The sequence below is a fragment of the Zootoca vivipara genome, chromosome 1 (assembly GCF_963506605.1).
Source record: "Zootoca vivipara chromosome 1, rZooViv1.1, whole genome shotgun sequence".
NCBI lineage: Eukaryota > Metazoa > Chordata > Lepidosauria > Squamata > Lacertidae > Zootoca > Zootoca vivipara.
In genome coordinates this window covers 125,721,956-125,748,127 of record NC_083276.1, presented here as the reverse complement: position 1 = coordinate 125,748,127, position 26,172 = coordinate 125,721,956, and the positions used below count along the sequence as shown (strand labels likewise).

The following is a 26,172-nucleotide window of genomic DNA, read 5'->3' as shown; positions in this document are numbered from 1 at the left end:
TGGCGCCCACCCTGTGGAACACTCTCCCATCAGATGTCGAAGAAATAAACAACTATCTGACCTTTAGAAGACATCTGAAGGCAGCCCTCTTTAGGGAAGTTTTTAATGACTGATGTCTTAATGTATTTTTAATCTTTTGTTGGAAGCCGCCCAGAGTGGCTGGGGAAACCCAGCTGGATGGGTGAGGTATAAATAAAAAATTACAGTGGTACCTTGGTTTACGACCATAATCCGTTCCGGAGGTCCGTTTGTAAACCAAAACAGGTCTTAACCCAAGGCGCACTTTTGCCAATGGGGCCTTCAAAAAAACGGGTCGTAATCCCCCCAAAAATTGTTTGTGAACAAAAAAATCCCCCCCAAAGGGTCGTAATCCCCCCAAAAATTGCAAACTGGGATGCACACTTCCGGGTTGGAATTGGTTGTAATCCAAAATAGTCGTAAACTAGGCTGTTCGCAAACCAAGGTACCACTGTATTATGATGATATGATGATGATGGTGATGATGATGATGATGATGTGAAACCAAAGCAGCAGGGTTTGGTAAAACAGTTCTAAAACATTAAACTTGCACATGCTCATACCCCTTCCCTACATAGGAACATTGTCTTTGGTATATGTAGATTTGCACATGTGACATGTACAAGTTTAATGGCACACCTCCAAGTTCGTTCCTGCATTTTGCCACTTTTCAATTTCCCCCCAGGAAGTGCTGCTCATAAGGAAATATTATGTTGTTACAGGGCCTGAGATGAGCAGCTCTCATCGCTTCGTAACTTAACCTAAGGCTTGGCAATCACCCGTATTTATGCCCTAGGTAATGCAAATTTGAGGCCTGATCTCATCTCTACCGAATCCTAAATTGACAAGCTTTTATTTCCTCCCCCCCCCCCAAAAAAAACCAGAATTAATTCCCAAGTTAAAGTGCGTACAGCGAAACTGTCCACACAATGCTCGCTGTTGTTACATTGTAGGCCTCACCTTCCTCTTTTTCAATGCTGCCATCGTAGAAGTAAATGTGCTGGGTAGTGACCTCCAGCCTGCCGGGGATGACATTAATTACTGTAATAAGTTCACAGTCTTCAGAGAACACGAGTTTTTCTTTCTGGCTCTGCTCTTCCTTTTCATCCCTGCAGTAGGAACACCAAAATGGCAGGTATGAATTGATGATGAGCTTCAGAAGATGCAATTCGTATCCCCCCCCCCCCACCCATAGCTCTCTTTGCGCTCTCCCCTAACAATATTTGGAAAAAAAATTACACAGCAATCTTATTATGCATAAAATAATCTTTAAAACGCTGGACTGATCAGCTTAAGTCAACATTTTTAATTACAGCAACAACAACACAGAGCGGACCTTTTTATTTACAATTCAACTGAGCACAAGAGACCCAACCATTCTTTTCCGGAGAGACATTTGGTCGGGCATCCAAAAGACCTGCAAAATTTATTCCGCTCAACCTCTGGGTTTGTGCTTCTTGAAAGCAGCTTCCTCGTACCCACTTCTGAAAACAGAGGGGACTTGGAGGGGGGGAGTATCTGTGACAATCTGCTACTCAAATCAAATTCGTATTGAAAATCCTACTGCGCCCTTGGGATCCCCTGGCTTTGCTACATACATGCTTGTATTAGCTGCTGGATCTTCATCTGGCAATTCAAGTATATCATCCTCCATATCGTTGACTTTCACTTGCTTCACTGCCTCCAGAAGCAAAGCCTCACTCGATGGCGGCGCCTGCTGAACTCCTTTTGAGATAAAGCAAGATTTTACAAAGCCAACTGCATTCTGCTAGGCTTATATCGCTGAACAAAGTTAACCACGCAAAAGTTCTATTAAATCACATGGTTTCTGTTCATATGACATATAACAGGCACGTCCAACAGGTAGATCGTGATCTACCAGTAGATCACTGGATGCCTGTGGTAGATCACTGCTAGATCACTGGCACCCCAAAAAAAGCTCACCCAAAATTTTCCTCCTCCCTAAAAAAAGCTGAACAACTATGACCTGAAGCCCTAAACAAAAATGGGCCTTCCTCCCTCCTAAAAGAAACTCAACAAATTTGACCTAAACCCCCCAAAACAGGGCTTCCCTTCCTTAAAAAAAACTCAACAGCTTTGATCCGAACCCCCCAAAAGGGGGTAGATCACTCCCAGTTTTTAACTCTGTGAGTAGATCACAGTCTCTTGGGTGTTGGCCACCCCTGACATATAATAATAATAATAATATATTATTTATACCCCGCCCATCTGCCTGGGTTTCCCCAGCTACTCTCGGCGGCTTCCAACCGAATATTAAAAACAGTACGGCATCAAACATTAAAAACCTCCCTAAACAGGGCCGCCTTCAGTTGTCTTCCAAAAGTATTGCCTTGACATCTGCTGGGAGGGAGTTCCATAGGGCAGGTGCCACTACCGAGAAGGCCCTCTGCCTGGTTCCCTGTAACCTCACTTCTCGCAATGAGGGAACCGCTAGAAGGCCCTCGGCGCTGGATCTCAGTGTCTGGGCTGAATGGTGGGGGTGGAGACGCTCCTTCAGGTATACAGGACCGAGGCCGTTTAGGACTTTAAAGGTCAGTACCAACACTTTGAATTGTGCTCGGAAACGTACTGTTATACTGTTATAATCACTACAAGGGATGGAGAGGACAAACTGATTTGCACAGACGTATTTTAGACTACATAGTTTCCTGAAGTTGAATGGGTGGGGGGGGGGGAGATCAGTGATGTATCAGATTATTTTAAGATTTAAAATAACCTGAGTTATAAAACACACTGGAAAAAATTGATGAACTATGCCGAGATAGCAAAGCTTACAGGGAGAATCAGAAAGCAGGAATAGGAGGTCTTTAATAAAGAATGGGGAAGGTTTCTAATTTATTTGAAAAGCTATTGTAAACAATTGCCTACATTGGTAGGATTGACAGAAAACTTGTAGTAAAAATTTGAACTATGGATTGACAAAGGATTTATAAGAATAGAATTATGAAAGAGATGCAGAGGGGAAAATCGTTACATTAAGATCCGGGGGGGGGGGATCAGAAGGGATTAGATGTTTATATATTTGATTCATTTGTTTATGTAAAATAGAAAATGCAAAAATAAAATTTATTCAAAAAAAAGATACTAGATCTCACCTAGATTATCCCTTAGGGCACTGGCCTCCTGATGAGAGTTGAAATTGTAATTTTGTACCAACTTTAGCCTCATCCGTGAGTAATTTTCCACATTTGAAAGTTTCCAGTGAATACGATTTAGCTTCCTGGCAAAAGGAATATACCCAAAATAATTTGGCACACATCAGACACAGAACTTAACTGCTGTAAGAGTTTCCAAGAAAAATAAACAAGAAAGAAAAAGACAAACATCACTGCAGGTGGATTTCAAAATTCACAAATAAGCTGCAGCAGCTTAAGGCCCTGAGCAATGATTTGCCAACAGTGGTGGAAGACCTGCTTCTCCATGGGTTTCACAGGAAAGGATTCCCCCAAAGGTAATCTACTCCAATCGCCAGCTGTGCAGGAGAACTCCCTAGTATTTGGGGCACAGAAGTCTTTGATAAGCATCATTTTTGGCTTGTATTCTTCCAGGAAAGATAGGATTCTCTATGGTGGCTAATCCGTGGACCTCAAGATGTTGCTGAACTACAACATATTCTACTTGACCAAGCAGGGCCAAGCAGGCTGGGGGTGATGGGGGTTGGAGATCAACTGCATTTGGTTAGTCTGTCCTCGATTAGACGAAACACATTTTTAAAACCCCTTAGACCCAAACTTTGACAAGCATGGCCATATGTTAGAAGAAGCATTTTCAGTGGAGCGAGGGAGAAGAGAATCTACCTCTCCTTAGATGCCATCCCCTGTCCCCACTTTCTCGGCAAGATCTTGTTTTGATCCTTCAAAGCCCCAGCTTTCACAATATGTTAGAAGTACCAGAATGGTCTTTGCATAACTGAACTACAAAAAGGATGAACTAGGGAGGGAAATCTTGAAGCTCAGGGGTGTGTGAATGTGTCCGCAGGAACGTTTGCATTAGAAATTATTTGCTGGGAAATGAGCCACACGACAAAACTTTACATAGGTAGTCCGAACCTTAATGTACAAGACACATATGATCAAAAGAATATTTAGCTAACCAGCTTGATAGGGAAGAGTCATTCCGAAGAGATGCAAAACGTAAGAGAAAATGGGATCCTCCACCTACCTTTCAGCCCAGGGCCCCTGCTCACACATGAGGTAGAGTTTGCCAGCTCTCCACTGTCGGAGAGTTGCCGTGTGCTGATTGTTCAGCTGCTTCAACATGCTGTTGTAACGCAGGTTTTCCTGCCGTGCCCGTCGGTTGAATGGCTCCACGAAAAACTCCTGGAGGTGAGAAAGTGAAAACATTTAAATGCAGTCGTACCTTGGAAGTCGAACAGAATCCGTTCCGGAAGTCCCTTCGACTTCCAAAACATTTGGAAACCAAAGCGCGGCTTCTGCTTGGCTGCAGGAAGCTCCAGCAGCCAATCGGAAGCTGCGGAAGCCCCGTCACACGTTCGGGTTCCAAAAGAATCTTCGCAAACCGGAACAACCACTTCCGGGTTTGCAGCGTTTGGGAGCCAAAACGTCCGAGTTCCAAGGTACGATTGTAAATGCTAGTGGGGTTGTCAAAGGACATGGAAACATCTATACAAGGGGCTGTTTTAATACTCTCCGAAACAACAAAAGGCAAGCAGAAGCAAATCATTCCGTTGAGTTGTTCTCCAAATAAAGACTCCCAAGGCTGGAAAAGAGATCCAGTTGATTTCACGGATCTGCCACCAGCCTTGAAAACAAAAGGTGTCTTCAGAAGCCTTGATGCCAAAGATTAGGGCAGCCTTCCCCAACCTTGTGCCCTCCAGATGTTTTGAACTACCCCCCCCACCGTCCCAGTCAGAACAACCAGGGAGGAAGGGAAGTGCGGTCAATTAGCTTGTAATTCCAGCAACCAGGTTGACTACCCACGAGAGGTTTTTTTGCTGCCCCCACCCTTGGACCAAACTGGGATCTTCCTGGCCAGGAACGATCCCGTAGGAAGAACTCTTGTGGTGTCTGCTCTGCTTGGGAAATAATGAAATGTCACCTGAAATTTGAGCTTGCTTTCTCCTCGCTCCCGCTCTCGTTTATGGATGTTGACCATCAGTTCTTCGTAACAATCCTTCCAAAATACTGCCATACGCTCATGGCCATCGCTAAAAGTGCTGAGTTCGTACTGCTTCATGTGTGGAATGATCTGGTGCACAAAAGGTTAAGAGGGTTATAGTGAGACACGCCTCCTCTCTCCTGCGCAAGAGAAAGAAAAAAAGATGGCTGAAGGAGGGCCTTGTGACTTACAAATTTAGCAATGTAAGATTGCCATTCCTCCGTGTCGCAATAGTCCTGGAAGTCCTCAAAAAAGGAAGGGCTTCCGTTCGTCGAAGGCAGAGAAGGTAAGTGCAAGTCCATGAAGAGAAGCTCGTATATTTTGGAAACCAGCGTCCGTACGAGAGGGATCAGGAAAGAGTAGGTCTCCGTCTTTTCCTTGATAGATCTGCTCAGAATGCCTTCCAGCCTGCCCAGGAGGTAGCAGGACTCCAATTGGTTGTCAAGCACTTTGGTCTGAAGGAGGGTGTTTAGCTTGGCTGCAGCCATTGCACAAACCTGAGGGGGGATGGAGGGAAAGAGAGGGGGGGAACCACATCAGCCAATGTGCCCCCAAGTTCCCCCAAAAGTATTTTGTCCCTTCACAGAGAACTGTAGTTTTGAGGCAAAAATACAAAGAGAAACTTCTTATTGCAGAAAAAGAAGACAAGGAAGGAGGAGGAGGGAGTTCGAGGCTCACAATGGCCTATTCTCATTGCAATAAACTCACTTGTATACTCCTCCCCACTTTAAATCTAATTCTCTTTTTTTGTAAAAAAAAATTTATTTGATTTCACCAGTATAACATTATAACAACACAACACAACTATACATATCCACATTTAAAGATTCCTCTGAATATCTGGACTTCCCACCTTCCCCTTCGTGTGTCCTATAATCGTTAACCTTTTCTACTGCCTATTTTTAAATAGTTCCTATTTTAAAAATCTCCATGATCTCCCTAATACTTGCTACGTTACAAGTATTACCGCAACCCTGCTAATGTTTTCATCTGCTTGCAGTGGTCTCCAAGATAAATTATACATTTTTCGCATTCTTTGCTAAAGTTTTGGTCTTCTTTGGTTTCGGAGCCTTCCGGACAGTTTTGCCATTTCGGCACAATCCAACAGTTTAATAAAGCCCCTACCAGAGAGGAATGGCAAATTCAATCTAATTCTCAACACGCTATACAGACTCTGGATGATGCTAGGATTATTCCGCATCGCAGTCGCTGCATGCTATACAAGACGCATGACAACAAACCTGCAAATTATCCTGTCCAATGAATCCAAGCAGCATCTGGACTTGGACTTGGTAGAACTTCACGTACTCTGGGCCGGAAGAGTACCAGACAGACAAGGTATCCATGAGAGTCACCAGCTCCTCCAAGAGCTATGCAGAACACCATTCGGAAATCACAGGGGAAGGAGAATCACAGGTAAAAAAAAAAACACACATTAAAGCAGAGGAACAGTCAAATCCATATCTCGATTCACAGCCAGACCATACCTGCCAAGTTGCTGTCTGAGAAATAAGGGACCGGGCGGAAGTAGCAGACTGGAAGTAGCACTGCCGCCATTTTGGAACTGGGCGGAGCATGCTCAGAAGTCGCTTCTGAGCATGCTCCGCCCAGTTCCAACATGGCCGCCGCGCCAGAATAAACCAGGGGAAAACAAAAAAATCCATTTTATTCAGCTAGGAACAGCTGGAAAAACGGGGATTTCCCAGGGAATACGGGAGACTTGGCAGCTAGGAGCCAGACCAAGCAATGGGCAACCCATGATTGCTTTAAAAATTAACACCCCCCCCAAAAAAACTTAAAAGTGTAAAATTGGAACACACACACACCAATTTGAACAAGTGAATTTGGAAGTGGGGCAGAGTAGGGCAAGAGCTCCACCAGCGGAAGACACCCTGAATCTCAACACCATTGCATCTCCCCCAGAAACCCCAAACCAGCACGGGTTCAAGGGCTGTGCCTCCACGCTGCCATCGAGCTTCCAAACAGACAGACCTATATACTAAGGAAACAGCAGCTATACAGTACTTGCTTTTCTTATTTATTACAATACTGTGTAGAAACTTCAAGATTTGTCTATTCATGTATTAAATGGAATCCCTGCCACGGAGAATGTGTTTAGAATCCAATCATGTTTTAAACATGGGGGGCAAATTTACTACAGTAATTGATATCGTTAGTGTGAGTCCAAAGGTATGTCTTTTTTTATAAAAATAAACTAGCTCCCTAGAGCAGTAGAAATACCCCCCCCCCAAAAAAAATCAGACCAACTATGAAATGTAGAGGAAAAATCTCAATGAAGAATATGCGGGGGCGAAGGGGCAGGTCTGTGTGTGGAAAGAAGAACACGGGCATTGTATGAGATATCCCAGACAATGAGCTTGCTGGGCAGTTCTATGTACGCCATGGTAAATAGATGAATGGTTTTCTGTATCCACCCAGACTGAGGCTCATTTCTTTCTAAATTGTCTGCTTCAACTTTCAAGCTGGACTCAAAAGATGGCAGTCCATGTCACAAGCAAGTGTAGTGCCAGATCAGACCAAAGGTTTTATTCTCATAGTGTTTTGTTCTCCAAAGTGGCCAGCCGCATGCTTATGGAAGCCTGCAGGCAGGACGCGAGGGCATCAGCAGCCACCCGACAACCTGTCTCTTGTTTTTACAGATTCATTCATACCTTTTCCGTCCACAGACTTGAATTAACAAGCCCTTCCGCTTGCAGGAAATCTTGCACGATAAGCAGGAGCCGGAAGGCGTTTTCCGCGTACACCGGGAGAGATTTCGCATCTCTGTTGTCCGTGACTGCCCATTCCAGCATCTTCTCTAGCAACCTAAGTTAAAAGAGGAAACGTGTTATTCAAAGGAGGCGAACGTTATGAATTTCAGAGCACAAGGACCTGATTATGCATCTAGCTCTGCCGCAGTATTTTTTGCTATGGGGAGGTGTTTTAAACTGCTTTTAACATTTTGTTTCAATATTGTAACCCAGCCTGGGGCTTCAGGGCAAAGGGTGGGTAAATAATAGTATCAGTAATAACGTCTTCATCTGCCCCGACTGCAATAAAACATGTCACAGCAGGCATGCAAACTCTCCAATGGTCTGACTTTTCAATTGCCTCCTGAGACAGACAGATGCCAAAACAGCAACAATAATAATAGGAGTTAGAGGTTTTGTGAAGTAAATTCCAGACACGAGTGTTCCAATTACAATACGGGCGACAGAATAAGAAAAGGAATCACACCTTGATTCTCAGGTTGCAAAGACTCTCCCAACTCTTTGCTTAGCATGGAAGAATCAGCTGATATAGCTGGTCTTTTAGCTTTTTATGGACACATGTTGTGCATATGTTGTGTTATTTACTATGCTGTAGATAGCATCTTAAAAAAACAGAGACATCACCTTGCCGACGAAGGTCCGTATAGTTAAAGCTATCTATGGTTTTCCCAGTAGTGATGTATGGAAGTGGGAGCTGGACCATAAAGAAGGCTGATCACCGAAGAATTGATGCTTTTGAATTATGGTGCAAGAAGATCAAACCTATCCATTCTGAAGGAAATCAGCCCCGAGTGCTCACTGGAAGGACAGATCCTGAAGCTGAGGCTCCAATACTTTGGCCACCTCATGAGAAGAGAAGACTCCCTGGAAAAGACCCTGATGTTGGGAAAGATTGAGGGCACTAGGAGAAGGGGACGACAGAGGACGAGATGGCTGGACAGTGTTCTCAAAGCTACTAACTGAGTTTGACCAAACTATGGGAGGCAGTGGAAGACAGGAGTGCCTGGCGTGCTCTGATCCATGGGGTCACAAAGAGTCGGACACAACTAAACAAATAAACAACAACAACAAAACTGCCCTGTGGCCTTTGGGCAAGGGGCAGTGTGTGTGTGTGTGTGTGTGTGTGTGTGTGTGATTAGAAATTCTTAAAATAAACTCACTTGAGTTTTATTTCATCCGTTGGCCGTAACAGTTCATTGGATATACCCAATTTGGTGAGGGCAGAAAAAACCTGCCCCCTCTCAACCCAAGCGGCATCATCAGATCTTTCTATGCCTCTCCACATCATACAAAGCAGGGCATCGGTGAGTAATTGTATGAGATCTTCTTCACATGCCTATGGAAACAATCATGTATTTTAAGGAATGATAATATTATTACTATAGATACCTAAGAAGTATTATCCTTTGGAACTGGGACTGCTGGCTTATGTACTTATTTTAGAAATTATGGTCTCTTTCTTTTTTAACCGACCAGCCCCCAAAGTGGCATCAAATCGTATTAAAATATACACTATAAAAAGAAAAGGTAATTAACTGAGCAGTGAAAACCACAATAGTGTGAATGGAAAGCCATTCAGGGAGAGCAGAAAATCAACTTGTGCTGATGACCTCCACCTGGATTTGCCTACTATGCAACAGCAGAGCCATGTAAAAATCCGTTTTTTCAGCTAGGAACAGCTGGAAAAACGGGGATTTCCCGGGGGAAACGGGAGACTTGGCAGCTATGCTAAGCCGCTTCTGGCAAACCAGAGCAGCACACAGAAATGCCGTTTACCTTCCCGCCGGAGCGGTACCTATTTATCTACTTGCACTTTGACATGCTTTCAAACTGCTAGGTTGGCAGGAGCTGGGACCAAGCAACGGGAGCTCACCCCGTCACAGGGATTCGAACCACCGACCTTCTGATCGGCAAGCCCTAGGCTCAGTGGTTTAACCCACAGTGCTACCCATGTCCCTTGCCCCCATGTATAAGGGGACTCAAATGGAAGAAAATGGGGGGAGATGGCACAGAGTTGTTGAGCTTTGGGGGGGGGGGAGATTACCCAGGGTTACTGAGGTTTTTTTAGGGGGGATTGCCGAAAATCGCTCACCCGCATGCGTCGCAAAATCAGCCTCTCGTCTGTCCCCTCGCCAGCAGAAGCTGCCAATCGCCCGCCCAACTGCCTCGCAGCAACCAATAACACAGCCTTTGACAGCCACGGCAGCAACCAATCAAACATCCACCCTATGCACTATCCATGTATAAGACGACCCCCACTTTTTAGCATAATTTTTAAAGAAAATAATCTAGTCTCATACACAGAAAAGTACGGTAATTTTTATAATTAAGCAGGGTGGGCGGGCGATGGGACCAACCACACAAGTTTGCCTAGAAGCAGGACGAACACATTACCTCGCGAATTTCAAATAATGAGAGATCTGCAGGGCATGACAGCTCCACTGAAGCATTTGGCTCTTTCTCAAGATGCCCAGAAAACGTCTTGGTGTTCTCGACAGGCGAAGGGGTGCTGGGCAGGCTGTCCACCATCTGACTCCCACCGTCGCCCAGTTCGTAAGAGTCAACGCTCGACAGGTCCAAGCTCAAGTGAGAAGGGTTCTTCCGCCATAGCTCATCTTGGTCCTCAGCCATGAACGAGATCTCTGCCCCGGAAGGATCTTCGAGCATCACCCCGGGTTTGCTGTCCTCCAGGCTCCACCGGTCGCACGAGCCATTGACAGATGCAAAACTGGTAGCGTCTCCCCCGTCGGCCTTTGAAGAAGAGTGTTTCTGGAACTCTTTGCTCGGAGCGTGCTTTTCACCCTCTTTGCCAGAGTCATTTCTGTTCTCCCTCGCGCTGTTCCTGACCTCGGCGTTCTCTTTCAGGAAGAGCCTCGCCAACGTCTCCTGCCAGGCACGCTGCTGAGAAATCTGCTGTGCTGAATCCGGCTGGCTATGGAGGATTTGCAAAAGCTGCAGAAAGCAAGAAGCGGGCAAGCTGAAGACTCAACATCAATCTGCAAGAGGAACGTTTCAAGAGCTTTCTGTGTGCCTTTAAATCACGTTGCCTCGGAAAGAGCCACCAAGGTGCTAAACCAGCATGTAACTTAAGATGTAAGTAATGGGTCTGAGAATTTAAAAATGTTGTGTGGCCTAGAGATGGGAAGGCCTGGAAAAAAACAAAAAAAATTGGGGGGGGGGAACCAAATCCCCCCCTGGTTTTTCCCCAAGCCGTTTTTTTTCTGGAAAAAATGGGGGGGGCAGTTTGATAAAGTCTGAATATTCTACACACTTTTTTCAATTTTTCAAAAAATAGCTTTGGAAAAAACTGCCCCCCCCCCATTTTTCCAAGCCTTCCCATCTCTAGTCATGCCACATGCCATCTTTATAATTATTTCAGCCTTAAACAATATGCTTTTTCAAAAAACAAAATACGGCTTATAATACAACAGATCAAACTTTAAGTAGATGGTTTAAGAGACAAATGCACTGTGTAAACAAATCTGCAATTTACGGCATGTTGTACAATGAAAGAAAATTATATGAAAATGATCTACCGGTGGTATTTGACCCCTACTAAGTTAGCAAAAATAGAACAAGTACAAATATCTGCTGGAAATGTAAAGAAAATAAGGTACTTTTAATCATATGTGGTGGACGTGTAAGAAAACAACAACTTTCTGGGAGATGATCTATAATGAACTGAAAAAAATGTTTAAATAACTTTTGTCAAAAATACAAAACCAGAAGCTTTTCTATTAGGAATTATAGGTACCGAGATTCCAAAGGACCAGAAAAAACATTTTTTGTATGTGACAACAACCACACGGATCTTACTAGCCCAGAGATGGAAGGAAGAAACCATTCTGACCAGGTAAAAATGGCAAACCAAGTTGATGGACTATGCTGAAATGGCAAAATTAACTGAGAAGCTCAGAAACCAAGAGGACAAGATTTTTTAAAAAGGAATGGGAATTGTAAAAAAATTATTTACAAGATAATTGTGGACAGACGAAAACATTAGCAGGATTTTAACCACACTTGTAAAGTAACAAAACTTATGGACAATTTAGGCCAGGGGTCAGCAAACTTTATCAGCATGGGGCCGGTCCACTGTCCTTGTGGGGGGCCGGACTAGATTTTGGAAAAAAAAATGAAAAAATTCTAATGCCCCACAAATAAACCAGAGATGCATTTTAGATGAAAGGACACATTCTATTTGTGTAAAAACGTGCTGATTCACGGACCATCCGCAGCCGGATTTAGAAGGCGATTGGGCCGGATCCGGCCCCTGGGCCTTAGTTTGCCTACTCATGATTTAGACTGATGGAAAATTTGGATATGAACCGATATGCAGTTGTAAACATTGTTTTTAGGACCTAGGGAGGGGATGGGGGGGGGGAAACCTTGAGATTCAGAATAATCTCATTCTATGGATTTTTAATTGATTTTGTGATATGGATGGCCCTTGTGGTCTATTCCAACTCTATGATTCTATACAGTCGTACCTCGGTTTGCGAACACCTCGGGTTGCGAACAACTCGGGTTACGAACTGCGCACCCCCGGAAGTGTTTTGCCGCGTGCATGTGTGCAGAAGCGGCACGCGCGCTTTGCACATGCGCAAAGCGTGAAAATAGTGAGAATAGCGCTTTGCGCATGCGCAAAACGGTGGTTCGCGCCTTTTTCAGGTTACGAACTTTTCGGGTTATGAACTGCGACCCGGAATGGATCGCGTTCGTAACCCGAGGTACCACTGTATATTTTTTAAAAATAAAATAAACATTTTACGAAAAAGAGAGACAAATGGACTGTGTAAAAGCGGAGGAGCTGAATCCTGAGGGTGCAAAACCCACTGAGCATTCCTATAGTTATAATGCAGTCAATTCATACTATCTTCACCCGGTTACAAAAATAATAATTAAAAATTAGATGAGAGAAACCAGATATGAACACTGTCCCACAGGATCAGTTCCCCATAGCCACCAGGTGCCTTTCCCCCCTCCTCCGCCCCATATGAACAGGATTGCACCCTGCACCAACTTCTAAGAACTCCACTGTCTCTCCCCAGACCTCATCCGATAGACCAATGATGTTCCTGTCTACCACCAGGCCCACTCCAAAATAACAACAGCAGCAACAACTCACCTTTTGACAGATGGCCACTCGGACATTGATATCTGCTCTGTGAGCCAGGTGCACCACGGCTATAAAGTCCCTGTAATTCACAACTGGATCTGTTGAGTAAGGATTCAAAAACACGCATGATGAGAAAAAGGAGAAATGTCATGAGTCCATCTCTGTCCCTTTTCCAACCCCCAAACTGCAGAGGGTTGGGGGGTTTCCATGTATTTGGACTTTGCCATGAAAACACTACAATGATTTGAAGTGATAAATGCATTTTTCCTATTTCAGAACTCAGACAAGAAGAAAAAACTGTTAGGGTTTGACCACAGAGTGGGAAACTTTTTAAAGTGCTATAACAAGCACTTAAATCGAGGCTCATCCACCAAAAAATAATATTTTGAATATAAAGGTAAAGGTAAAGGGACCCCTGACCATTAGGTCCAGTCATGACCAACTCTGGGGTTGTGGCGCTCATCTCGCATTATTGGCCGAGGGAGCCGGTGTATAGCTTCCAGGTCATGTGGCCAGCATGACAAAGCCGCTTCTGGCAAACCAGAGCAGCACATGGAAACGCCATTTACCTTCCCGCTGTAGCGGTTCCTATTTATCTACTGTACTTGCACTTTGACGTGCTTTCGAACTGCTAGGTTGGGCAGGAGCTGGGACCAAGCAACGGGAGCTCACCCCGTCACAGGGATTCAAACCGCCGACCTTCTGATCAGCAAGCCCTAGGCTCAGTGGTTTAACCCACCGCGCCACCTGGGTCCCTTTATTTTGAATATACTGGACCCCATTACGTTTGTTTAAAAAGGGGCTATCTAAGGTATCTAACTCCTGGAGATGCAACAGGGATAATGCTTCTCTAAAACATGTTTTTTCATTGTCCTATACTGAAAGATTTTTGGCAGAAGATAACTGAAACTATCAACAGAACTGTACAGAACAACCTTAGGTTTACAGAGCAAAATATCATTTTGAATTATATACCCAGCACATGGAACCTTACAAAAGGACAATATGAATGGACTCTGTGCAAAAAGACTGATGCTGATGAAATGGAAAAATAAAAATGCAGCTCCTTTCTACTATTGGACTGAAAACTTATACAAACTTGCAACATACTGTATGAACAACCTGCACATAAACGCAGACTTGCCATGGACAAATTCAATGATATTTGGAATCCATTCTTACAAATACAGGAATAGGTTAAGATCTGGCGAAGTACAATAACAACTTTGTAAAGTATACGGTTTTTTGGGTTTTTTCCCATCCCCCCCCTTCATTTTCCCTTATACAATGCAATGGTCTACATGCCTACTCAGAAGTAAATCTCTTTGTGTTTAATGGGTTTTATTCCTAAGTAAGTGGAGGCAGGATTGTATCCTTGGCTTTCCTGTGAAGAAGGAGCAGAAGGTTCCAGGTAAGGGGGGGGCCAGTATCAATGCGACAAATAAAATACTCAGATCTCAAATACAGGCAGCTCTGTATGTTTAACATTCATTTATAAAAGAGTATTTATTTTTGCAGTCCGTGAAAGCTTATGTAATAATAAATTTAGTATTCCTTCGGAAACCTCAAAACATATTTTCTGGTACCTTATCTCATTTTTTTTATTTTTGTGGGGCCCTATTTTGGGAATTGCAACTGGGCCCCCAACCACCTTAGAATCATAGACTTTGTAAAGTTGGAAGGGACCACAAAGGTCATCTCATCCAATCTTTTGCCCAGTGTAGGGCAACCCTGACAATATGAGTCTCACGCTCTACCAGCTGAGCTATCGCTTAATCCAGTCTTGTGTTTGCTTGTAATTGCAATGGTTGCCAAGGTTGCACTGACAGTTTGCATGGGTTGTTTAGAGGATGGAGGGAAAGATATGCAGCCCTGTATTGGGAAGTCTTTAATGTTTGATATACAGTGGTACCTCCGGTTGTGGACGGGATCCGTTCTGGAGCTCCAGTCGGATCCCGAGGTTTCCGCAACCAGAGGGACCGCTTCTGCGCATGGTGGTAGACCGCTTCTGCGCATGCGGCAAAAACCCAGAAATATACCTCCGGTTTGCCGCTTACATATCCCAAAGTTTACGTAAGCGGAGGTACGACTGTATATAGGTAAACAGGTGGCACTGTGGGTTAAACCACTGAGCCTAGGGCTTGCTGATCAGAAGGTCGGCGGTTCGAATCCCTGCAACGGCGTAAGCTCCCGTTGCTCGGTCCCAGCTCCTGCCCACCTAGCAGTTTGAAAGCACGTCAAAGTGCAAGTAGATAAATAGGGACCGCTCCGGGGGGAAGGTAAACGGTGTTTCCGTGCGCTGCTCTGGTTTGCCAGAAGCAGCTTTGTCATGCCGGCCACATGACCCGGAAGCTGTCTGCGGACAAACGCCGGCTCCCTCGGCCTATAGAGCGAGATGAGCGCCGCAACCCCAGAGTCGGACACGACTGGACCTGATGGTCAGGGCCCCCTTTACCTATATATATATATATATGTATATGTGTGTGTGTGTGTGTGTTGTAAGCCGCCCAGAGTGGCTGGGGAAACCCAGCCAGATGGGCAGGGTATAAATATTTATTATTATTATTATTATTATTATTATTATTATTATTATTATTGAACCACCCAAGTACCTGCATGAAGAACCTGGTTGAGAAGGTTCTTAATAAGAGATGTGGTCACTGGAGATTCATTCAGGAGCAGTCCCAGTCCGGAATACCCGACTTCTCTGAGTTTCATACGCTGTTTGCTCCGCTCATAGACTTTGGTGCACTTCAGCATCTGCCCCATGATCTGCAAAGAAAGGGTGCAGGAAGGTCTTTCCTATATGGGCAGCCAGATCCAAACCTCCTCAGTAACACTGATGCACACCAAAGACCCTTCACAAGCAAGAAACGAGCAACAGAAGTCTGGCTGGGTTCTGGAGGTGGAACAGGGGGTGGAAGTGGTGCCACATCATCCTTTGCCTCGGGCAGTAAAATTTCTTTGCCTGGCCCTGCACACACTCACCCTCTAGGATCCCTATTCATGATGGCTTCTCCCCCCCCCCCAAAACAGTGCAGGATTATAGAGGTGAGACATTTTCCCTGGTCTTCTCCATCCCAGCCATTTAGAACCAACTTTGACTCCAAATCTGCACAGGCTACTATTTTCTCAGTAACGTTTGTGTCTCAGAATGCACGAGAGCTAGCTTTCGTGTTGAGATTTATCAGATGATATTAGAAACAACCGTAAAGAGGGTCCATTTCTTCTCTAGACAGTGCTTGTATTGTTTCTAAGCCGTTTAAGGGTCAGTATATGGAACAAATTTCAAATGGGCACATTTATTTATTCTTAATAGATCGCAGTTCTACAGAACCCTTGCGGCAGCTCGGAACACATCATCAAACAAATATGAAAAACAGCCATAAATGCAATACCAGCTTTAAGAAGGACATTATTATTTTTTAAAAAACACAAAAGTAGATAAACTCTCAGATGAAGGCTGCAATCCTAATCCTAAATCAACTTGCTTGCGAGCAGGAGGACACAGCAAGATTTACTTCTGAGCAAATATACATAGTATTGGAGTTTAAAATTAGCTAATGACAGTCAGTTTCTAGAAGCTGAAGCTATAACTGTACAACAGTTCAGCAAAGGGATATATATTTTAAAAGCTATCGGCTTGCATCCTATGCAAGTTTCATCCGTGTGCGCAGGACTCGTGTGCCAAAAGAAAGTTGTTTCCTAGAAAATGCGGCTTCATCTTGGTAGATCTATCATTTCAGAGGAGACGCGCAAGTTACCTTGAACACAAGCTCCCGTAGTCCGTCCGAGTACCTCTGGTTCAGCAGCAAAGCATAGAGGATGTCTGCATTTCCTGGCTCAAAAAGCAACAAGAACAGCTGGTCTCGAGTTGGGCTGGTGTGGAGCAGGCTGAAAAGTACATCCAGGATGCCACAGAGCTTGGGGGGAGAACAACACTGAATGAAAAGTGCAAAAGCCACACAATTCTCACTATTCAATCTCACTCACTGTTAACAACCTTTGGCTTTTCATCTCCAGAGACGGGTGTGTGTGTGTGATTATTTGAAGTGAGTATGAATATGAATAATATTGGAGAAAACTGGGTATTGAGACTTGCTTAACCTAAATCATATATCCCAGTTTCCAGCGGCCCTTTAAAGTACGCTTCACGCAGAGTATACGCAGTCAGAAGTCGACCTGGCTAAGAAAACACCACCAAGAGCGTAGGGAATTATCTCCCTTATATGAAACCCCTTACTAGCTGTACACCATTCCAAACCTCCCACAAACTCCCACATAACTCCCATTAAACTACCCAAGAATTAACAGCAAACTAGCTTTATAACTAAACAACTCTCATACTAAGATTCAACTAAGGAATCTCTTAAACTGAGAGTCTCTCTTACTAAGATTCAACTTGGAATCTCTTAAACTGAGAACAACTGAGAATCAACTAAGTATTCTCCAACTAAGGTACTGATCTCACTGAGAGATACAGTTCTCCTAAGAGATACATTCAACTGAGAGAGTGATCTACTAAAAGATGAATCAAACTGAAAGATCTAACTAAGAGATACAGAAGGCTTTCTGGCAGAGCCTTATATACAAAGAGCAGAGCTCACGCCTGTGAGCAATTAACAGAAATCACCGGCACCTGTTTCTCTTAAACAGACAGTATTTACATTAGACCGGCTCTAAAGTAACTTGACTATTCAAAAAATCCAACAGTGGGGGGGGGGGGTTCTCAAAAATGCCAGCGCCCCTGATGGAATTAGAATGGACCCAATTTGAGTCAGGCACAGCCCTAACTGGGATTTGCATGCTTTCTCCATAAGCGTTTGTAGCTGGGGATCAGAGACTTGCCAGGAAGGGCAAAACAAGTGAAAAAGGCAGAGATGTATTGAGCTGCTTGGATGTTCAAGTCAGATACTCAAGGCTCACCCACACTTCCACTCACCCCCATCGCTTTCCCTCAGGAAAACCTGCTCTTTACTGCTTAACTGGAACAAATGTCAATTGGTTGTTCTGCCGATTGATGGTTGTTCCGATTCAGTGGTAAACAGCAGGTTTTCCGGGGGAAAGTGGTGGAACCAACAAAAATCTGTGCCTAGAAGGTTTCCAGCGGAAACCTCTCAGATCCGTACTTTCTAGGTCTGGTACAAGTGATGTTTGGACAAGCCCTCGGTTGAGTTTTAAGCAGCCCAATTAATTTTGGGGCTGAGCAGACCTCTGTTGTCAATCAGACATTTTTACCCCCAAGCTTCCCACTTCTGTCTTTTAGAATAAATAGATGCGGCAAACCCAAAATTGTGTCGATTTGTTATCTAGGAGGGGTGGATGGATCTATTCTGTTCCATGCCAGTTTCATGTATGTGTCGCTCAGTCTATAACATCACGGAAAAATCATTTTTAACATGCATTTTTAACAACATGCATTTGTATGCTTGTTGACACGTTTCCTACTAAAATATACATTTTGCATAAGCCGAGGGCCAATGAAATTGGTCAGTTCACTTCAAAATACAGACTGAAGTCATTTCTCCTCCATCCCTGGTTTTTAGGAGCAGGGTACCAATCCAGTTAAAGCTAAATGCTTCCAAGTCTTATCTGATTTCCAATAGGAAATAATTCATCAAATTTCCTCCAAAGCAACTTCTTTTTCTTCACCTCCTTGCCTTAATCTCTGGGCCCACAAACCTCCTCCATTTGCCCCACGGCATGGCTTGACACAAACTCACCCAACTGCCGCATCACTTGTCATCATATGACATCAGGCACAGGACAGGTAATGCGTAAGAGTGTTTCTAATTTTTTCCTTCCAACCCACTGGTAGAATTTGGCAGTGGAATTTGGCGGAAAAATGCACCAAATTCAAAAAGTGCCACATTAAAGCAGGGAAGGAAGAAATGAAGGCACTACCAAATTCTTCCTTTGCAGACACAGCTGGAATTCAAGTTGAGGGTGCAAAGGGTGAAATGAAAAATTGAGAGAGCGCATGGGTCTTCCTTTGCAGCCATGGGTTTTCAAGTTGAATCATCTGACTTTATACAGTATCAGGTCCCTAACAGGTGGGCAGTCAAACTGACTCATGGAGGGAGCCCCCCCCCCCCAGTTTTCGATCCAACAAGCTGGCCAGATCTAATTCCTCACCCCTGGTTTAGCATAGCAACCTGCACTGAGGAAGTTCTGCTGAACCAGGTTTAGCAAAGCTACTTCAAACCCTGGTTAAGCAGTGAAGCCTGCTTAGTGGCAATGCAGAGATAACACTGTGCCGTGATTAGATCATTGCATGGAAGGGAGGGTGGAATTCGCTCTGGAGGAAGGGGAAAGAATTGCACAAGACAGCAGTGTAAAAACAAATAGCATCCCCCTAAGAAAGAAGAGTTTGTGGAAGAGGCTCAGTTACCTTATATGAAATACTTGCACTTAGCAGACGGTTTATGCAATATGCTTGCATTACATCTATACCCACCCACCACCCACTCCCATCATTTTGGAGATGGAATAGAGAATGACAAGAAAAAAGAAACCGTAGTTTAACACAGGCATGCTAAATACCTGCTCCTCATCGTTGATGGCTGCTATATAGCCCATGATGCTCTGCACTTCCTCATGTGCCCCACCTTTGCTCAGGAAGTACTTGATTAATCCATACAGAGATGTTCTTATTGTTTTCAGATCATCTGGCGCCAAGTCACTGTCTTTAGAGCTGTTTCTAACCAAAACAAGGAAAGAAGACTTCATCAAAATGATTGCATACTATGAATACAAAAGAGGTGAGCCAGACCCAGGAGAACCTTAGTTCTTCATGTTTTCTTTTCACAAAGCATTTCTCCCTCTGTATATAATTTTCTTCTTTGTATATAATAGCTACCCCTGCCCATTTCAACTCTCTGGCACCCTATCTCCATAACTTAGCAATTCTAAAATATAGATGCGCTTTTACTCTCGCAAGATTGAATGTATTGCCCTCGGCTGCACTTGAGGGATGATTCCAACAGATTCCACACGAAAAACACTTATGTCCCTGTGGAGATGGCAGTACCGAATCAGTGGCGCACGCCCTTCTGGCTTGCACTCTTCATAAAGATTTGAGGAATGAGGTTATTACCCCTCTTTTATTGTCCATTCCGGGTCACCCAGCCACTGCCACAGTGTCCTTTCTCTTGACAGATCAAGATGAGCAGGTGACAGCAAAGGTTAAAACCCTAAACGGCCTTGGTCCAGTATACCTGAAGGAGCGTCTCCACCCCCATCATTCTGCCCGGACACTGAGGTCCAGTGCTGAGGGCCTTCTGGCGGTTCCCTCACTACCAGAAGCCAAGTACAGGGAACCAGGCAGAGGGCCTTCTCGGTAGTGGCACCCGCCTTGTGGAACGCCCTCCCACCAGATGTCAAAGGGAAAAACAAATACCAGATTTTTAGAAGACATCTGAAGGCAGCCCTGTTTAGGGAGGCTTTTAATGTTTAATAGATTGTTTTGTTTTATTTTTCTGTTGTTGTTGTTGTTGCAAGGTTTTTAACTGGGGCAATTAGAATAAGATCTACTATTTGACTAGTGATTCAAAACTCTAAAATGTATTTTATATCATTGACTTTTTAATTTTTATTCTTTGTATATCGTATTGTTGTTTTATTGCTATGGCCGATGGCTGACGCAAATAAAGATTCATTCATTCATTCATTCATTCAGGAGGTGATGAAGCTAATAGCATATCTGGTGCTGAAGCTGCTTTTATATGACTCCAACTACAAAAGCTGAGGCTGCTGAAGAGGCCAGAGACCATCTTGGCTGCGAGTCATGGAAGACCCATTTATCTACTTGCACTGGCATGGTTTGGAACCGTTAGGTTGGCAGGAGCTGGGACAGAGCAATGAGACTGAGCCTCTTGGGCTTGCCAATCAGAAGTTCAGCAGTTCGAGATAGAGATAGATAGATAGATAGATAGATAGATAGATAGATATAATCTCTCTCTCTCTCTCTCATCAGAGTGGTTAAGACAAAACAATAAAATCTAGAAGAATTCACAGCCAGACTTCACAAAACATACAAAAGTTAAAATGCACAACAAGCTAAGGAAACATGCAGGATAACATACCCATAATAGATCCTCAGTGTATCCAGTAAAAACTGCACGCCATACTTTTTTCGGAAGAACCTCCGACTGTCTTTGATAATTGTAGAAAGGTACTGGATGTGACCTACAAACATAATATATCCCATCAGGGCAGGTCAGTCTAGCCTTTCCTATATATGGTGAGTGCATTATGATACGTGCAGCAAACCAAGTTATGTTTCAGTGTTAATTTTAATAGCGCCTAGCCTCACCGATTCGGAATGGGAAGTCTCCCCGATTCCAGATGCTGAAGTCAAAAAGCAAGTGTTGATACATCTGCTGCAGAAGCGGTGTGTTTTTCGCCACAGAAACCTGCTCTATCAACAACTGGACGGCCATCAAGACATTCACATCCATGAAGCTGCTTGGCACCTAAGAAACAGCCGGATAAATTTACGTCTATCCCTTTATGTTTTACAAAACTATACAACAAAACAAAAATTGTGACTGCATATTTAAGCAAGTAGGCTTCATGACAAATACGTTCTTAGTAAGAAAAACCAACCAGTTTTGTTTGCATGGAACAAGCCAACATGAGACTTGAGAGAAGAGGTGTGTGCAAGCCCAATTTGCACATTTTCCCACAGGCTTGCAGTTTTATTACAATAGACTATAACAGCCTTAGTTTAATAAATTCAAGTCTACAATGCTAATAGATGCCCCCTTAATGTTAATGAATGGCAGGGAGCTACAATTCTGTAGCATTTCAGGGGATAATTCAGACTGAAATTCTCAGGTGTCAAAAAAGGTTATTTATGTATGCCACTACTGCAGCCTGTGTTTTGTTAGCCCAAAAATGGAAAACGAGCGAAGTCCCAACCAAAGAAGATTGGCAACTTAAGTTGATAGAATATGCGCAGCCTGCAATCTTAACAGATAGAATAAGATAACAAGAAGAACATATGTTTAAAGAAGATTGGAAAACATTTATTGAATATATGGGAAATAACTGTACAGTCATACCTCGGTTTACGATTGCTGCGGTTTGCGATCAATTGGTTTGCGACCGCCGCGGACCCGGAAGTGTTTACATCCGGGTTCCACGGCGCGTGGGTGCACAGAAGCGATCTGCGCAGCTCGCGCGCGCGCACAAAAGTGCTCTATCGGCGCTATGCGCATGTGCAGAAGAGGTGCTCCGTTTACGACCTGCTCGGGGAGCAACCGGCTCCCCGGAACCAATTGAGGTCGTAAACTGAGGTACCACTGTACAGCTAAAACATTGGCAGCATTAAGATAAATTCAACAGTGTAAATAAGCTATGATAGATGTAATAATGAATTACTGAATAGTATAGTTTCTGTAAAATATGCAGGGATTTATGATATGTAAAATGAACCACGGAAAGAGGAGAAGGGAAGTAACTGATATCTTAAGGATGTAAAAATGAGAACTTTAAATTGTAAAACAGAAAATTTGATTTAAAAAATTATGTACAAAGAAATCATATACAATTATGTAGCATTTTTGTTGCACTTCACTGATCTACGCTGGAGTTCTTTGGTATGGATCAATGGAAAAATATATCTGGTTTGGATATACAACAATAGATTCTGGTTTGGATATACAACAATAGATTCACTGTACTTCACAATGCACATATTTGTGAACAGAGAATCTGACAAGGCAAGACTTGCCTACCAAAAATGAAAACATATACAAACTATCGTTTAACTATCCTACACAGTACAGTTGCTAGTATTAAATGTTGGTAGTTGCTGCCTACCTTCTGCAACAGGGCTCCTAAGGTTGCGACTCCATGCGAGTGAACAAGATTATCCTGGTTGATTGGGTGCCTTTGAATAAAGTGCTTTATCATCAGGATGAAAGTTGCAACGATGTTCTTCTCTAAACGAGCCTCTGGAAGAAGGAATATAGGCCTTTAGCTAAAAATGTTAGCTCTGCTAAGCAATTGTGTAAGTAGAAGAAGAAAATCAAGAGAGGTTTTGTTGTTGTTTGAACGCACTGCTTTCCCCTGGGCTCATAAAGGGGGCTATTTAAAAGCCTCAATGCATACAGTTCTTGCCTTACCTGAAGCCTTGGTGGAAGTTAACACCACCCAATCTCCTTCTACAGGTGTCTGCAATTCAGGAGCAACAGATTCCACATCAAGCCTCTCAGGTAGGTGCCCATCGAGGTAGCTGATCTGCTCCAGCAGTGGAAACAGCACATTCAGTCCACCAACACAGTTGATCATATCCTTAAGGAAGAGAGGGGAAGAGGAATATGTAGTCACTGTTTTGAAATCGACAACAAAAGAGCTTTGGTAAAGATCTGTGAGTGTCAGTGAATTGGGATTCTTGGCAGGGAGTTTCTGAAACAAGTTGCAACTACGATATAGATGCGAAGGTTAATAGCAAATCACACTGCACCCTGCTTTCCTAAAGACATTGGATTTATTTGTGGGAAATGTATGGGGCTGCAAGTGGGGATGCCATGGAAGCAGAGGCAAACATTTCCCCCCTTCTCATGCCACTTTGGTCCCCGTAATAACCTACTTCCAGAAGATCCTGGAACTACCATGCACTTTACAGGTCAACCCTCCATTGGGCGATATGGCAGGGCTGATAATACACAACTCCTCTGCATGTTTGGTAGAATCTAGGTAAAAGTAAAAAGGTAAAGGACCCCTGGACACTTAAGACCAGTCAAAAGCGCTCACCTCGCTTTTCAGGCCAAGGGAGCTGCCGTTTGTCCACAGACAGCTTTTCCGGGTCATGTGGCCAGCAGGACTAAACCACTTCTGGCGCAACAGGACACCGTGACGGAAACCAGAGCGCACGGAAACACAGTTTACCTTCCCACCACAGCGGCACCTATTTAATCTACTCACAATGGTGTGCTTTCAAACTGCTAGGTTGACAGAAAGTTGGGATAAAAGCAATGGGAGCTCACCCCATCATGGGGATTCGAACCGCCAACCTTCTGACCGGCAAGCCCAAAAGACACAGTGGTTTAGACCAAAGTGCCACCCATGCTGCAATTGGGAGAATCTACAACCCAGATGTCAAGAGTCTACGCACGCTCTTCCTGCTCACTGTGACTGCAGAAAGTTGCGCTGCAGAATTGCCTTTAGAAACTCACAATTCTTTAAACACACAGTAAGACTTATTTCTAAATAGACCTGCATAGGATTGCATTGCTATGAAAGTGTCAAGACTTTATGTACGCTTTTGTAAAGCACCTCCAAGGTATCTCTACTCATCTCCCCTGCCACGTTTTTCGCTTGCCATATACTCTCCCCATCCCTTCTTTGGTCTTAGAACACACACACACACACACACACAGAGGATTGAGACCATTGGCTCCCCCAAAATGTTGTTAAATTGGGTGGTCATTTCTCATACACATAATATAATCCAGACCCTTATGGAATCCCACAGTCGTTACAAGCCACTGGAGATGTTTACCTTGATGTCCCAGTTCACCACTTTGTTCCCTGTTAGCCTTCCATGTAGAAGATTGGGGGAAAGGTCAAGGCATATTGGGCTTCTGCAAGCCTGTAAAAAAACAGGAGAAAATGAGCCAAGTGCTCTTTAACAAATAAGCTCAGGTGCAGGGACTTATAATTCCCCCAGTATATAAATTCTGCTTAGTTATCATGGCTAAAGCTGGTGGTATCAGGGTGGATAAAAATCAACGATTAAAAAAAATATCAGATTATTAAAATTCAAATCAATTTTTTAAAATTTAAATCAATTTTTTTAAAAATTTAAATCAGATTGTTTTAATTTAAATGGATTTTTAAAATAAAATGCTTTTGGAGGAAAAATCTTTCTACAGATAGTTTTCTTTTTAAGTTACATTATAGCCCAAAGGCTATTCATCAGGAAATAAGGATTTGTTTTAAGTTTTTCATGTGTGCTAAAACTCAGTCTAAGTTCTTTTTTAAAATAAATGTTTAATCACATCAGTTAACAAATATGGATAACAAACATGGATACATATGCTATAATGCTATTGTTTTAGTTAAATAAATTGTTTCAATTGTTATTAAGGAAACGATTATTCTTCTCCTTCCAATAAAGTACAGCAGAAAAGATGCCCAAATATAAACAGTTAACTTATTAAACCTCACAATGATTTCATAATTATCGGTCTATGTATTTCTAATAGTACAACCAAATCAGTAATTTTTGATATACTGTAACTGTAAAAACTAATCTGAACACTTATTATTCCAAAAAATGAAACCTTCACCTGGTTATAAATATTAAGATTATACCAGCAACAATGAGTCTTTCTGTAAAAAATATTATTTAAATCAAGTCTTACTGACTAGCGATTTAAATCGTGATTTAAATCAATTTGATTTCGATTCAATCTACCCTGGGTGGTATCCTCACCATATTTGCATAATCCTCTTCTAAAGCCATCAAAGCAAAACTACAGAGTTCCTACCTTGGGAGTATAATGAAGAAGCATTTTACTGGGCAAATCGGCTGCTTCAGAGTCTTGAGATTTCCATGGAGTTAAGCAATTCGGACCTTCAAAATATTTGGGGGGGGGGGAGAGAGAGGAGGACACAAAAAGCCACAATAGGTTTAACATTTGTGGTGACACCCTGACTCAACACCTACTCCCCAATCTAGCAAGAGAGATCCATGCGCAGAAGCAAAGCATCTCAATGCATCTCACATCTCATGACCGTTCCCTGTTCCTCCAGCCTGGTTTTTTGTTTCTTTTGAAGCAAATGTGGATGAACAAGAAAACCGAATGGGGGGGGGGGAGGGAAGTCAATTTTGTGTTTATTGTGTGTGGTTGTTTTGTTGTTGTTTGTTTTGTTATTGTTTAATGTGTTTATTTGAAAATTTAATAAATTGCATTAAAGAAATGAAGCAAATGTGGAAGCTCATCTCTCTCTCTGGGGCCACTGGCCCCATAGTATGTATGTAACAAGTGGCATGAAGCTAGACAGACAAAATATATAACAGCCCAGATATAGATTAAAACAGAAGAAAGGGGTGGGGGGAATGACACATGTGGTTTTGAAATAAATAAATAACCGTTCCCCTTTCAGTTCTTTTGG

The 26,172-nt window shown here is 43.3% G+C and overlaps 1 protein-coding gene across 1 annotated transcript in view; it reads right to left on the bottom strand.

Annotated features, from left to right (window-relative positions):
- Positions 1-26,172, bottom strand: part of NBEAL1 (neurobeachin like 1) — a 133,490-nt gene that overhangs the window by 33,745 nt on the left and 73,573 nt on the right. Inside the window, exons 18-37 of the mRNA XM_060281908.1 lie at positions 25,545-25,630; positions 24,554-24,643; positions 23,175-23,343; positions 22,870-23,003; positions 21,359-21,518; positions 21,129-21,231; positions 19,588-19,744; positions 16,809-16,967; positions 15,657-15,816; positions 13,054-13,142; positions 10,323-10,880; positions 9,089-9,264; positions 7,830-7,983; positions 6,399-6,527; positions 5,349-5,654; positions 5,098-5,247; positions 4,201-4,358; positions 3,135-3,259; positions 1,617-1,743; positions 979-1,127 (exon numbers count right to left, since the gene is read on the bottom strand). Of these exons, the coding sequence (XP_060137891.1) occupies positions 979-1,127; positions 1,617-1,743; positions 3,135-3,259; positions 4,201-4,358; positions 5,098-5,247; positions 5,349-5,654; positions 6,399-6,527; positions 7,830-7,983; positions 9,089-9,264; positions 10,323-10,880; positions 13,054-13,142; positions 15,657-15,816; positions 16,809-16,967; positions 19,588-19,744; positions 21,129-21,231; positions 21,359-21,518; positions 22,870-23,003; positions 23,175-23,343; positions 24,554-24,643; positions 25,545-25,630 (3,339 nt within the window). The remainder of the gene's footprint in view (positions 1-978; positions 1,128-1,616; positions 1,744-3,134; positions 3,260-4,200; positions 4,359-5,097; positions 5,248-5,348; positions 5,655-6,398; positions 6,528-7,829; positions 7,984-9,088; positions 9,265-10,322; positions 10,881-13,053; positions 13,143-15,656; positions 15,817-16,808; positions 16,968-19,587; positions 19,745-21,128; positions 21,232-21,358; positions 21,519-22,869; positions 23,004-23,174; positions 23,344-24,553; positions 24,644-25,544; positions 25,631-26,172) is intronic.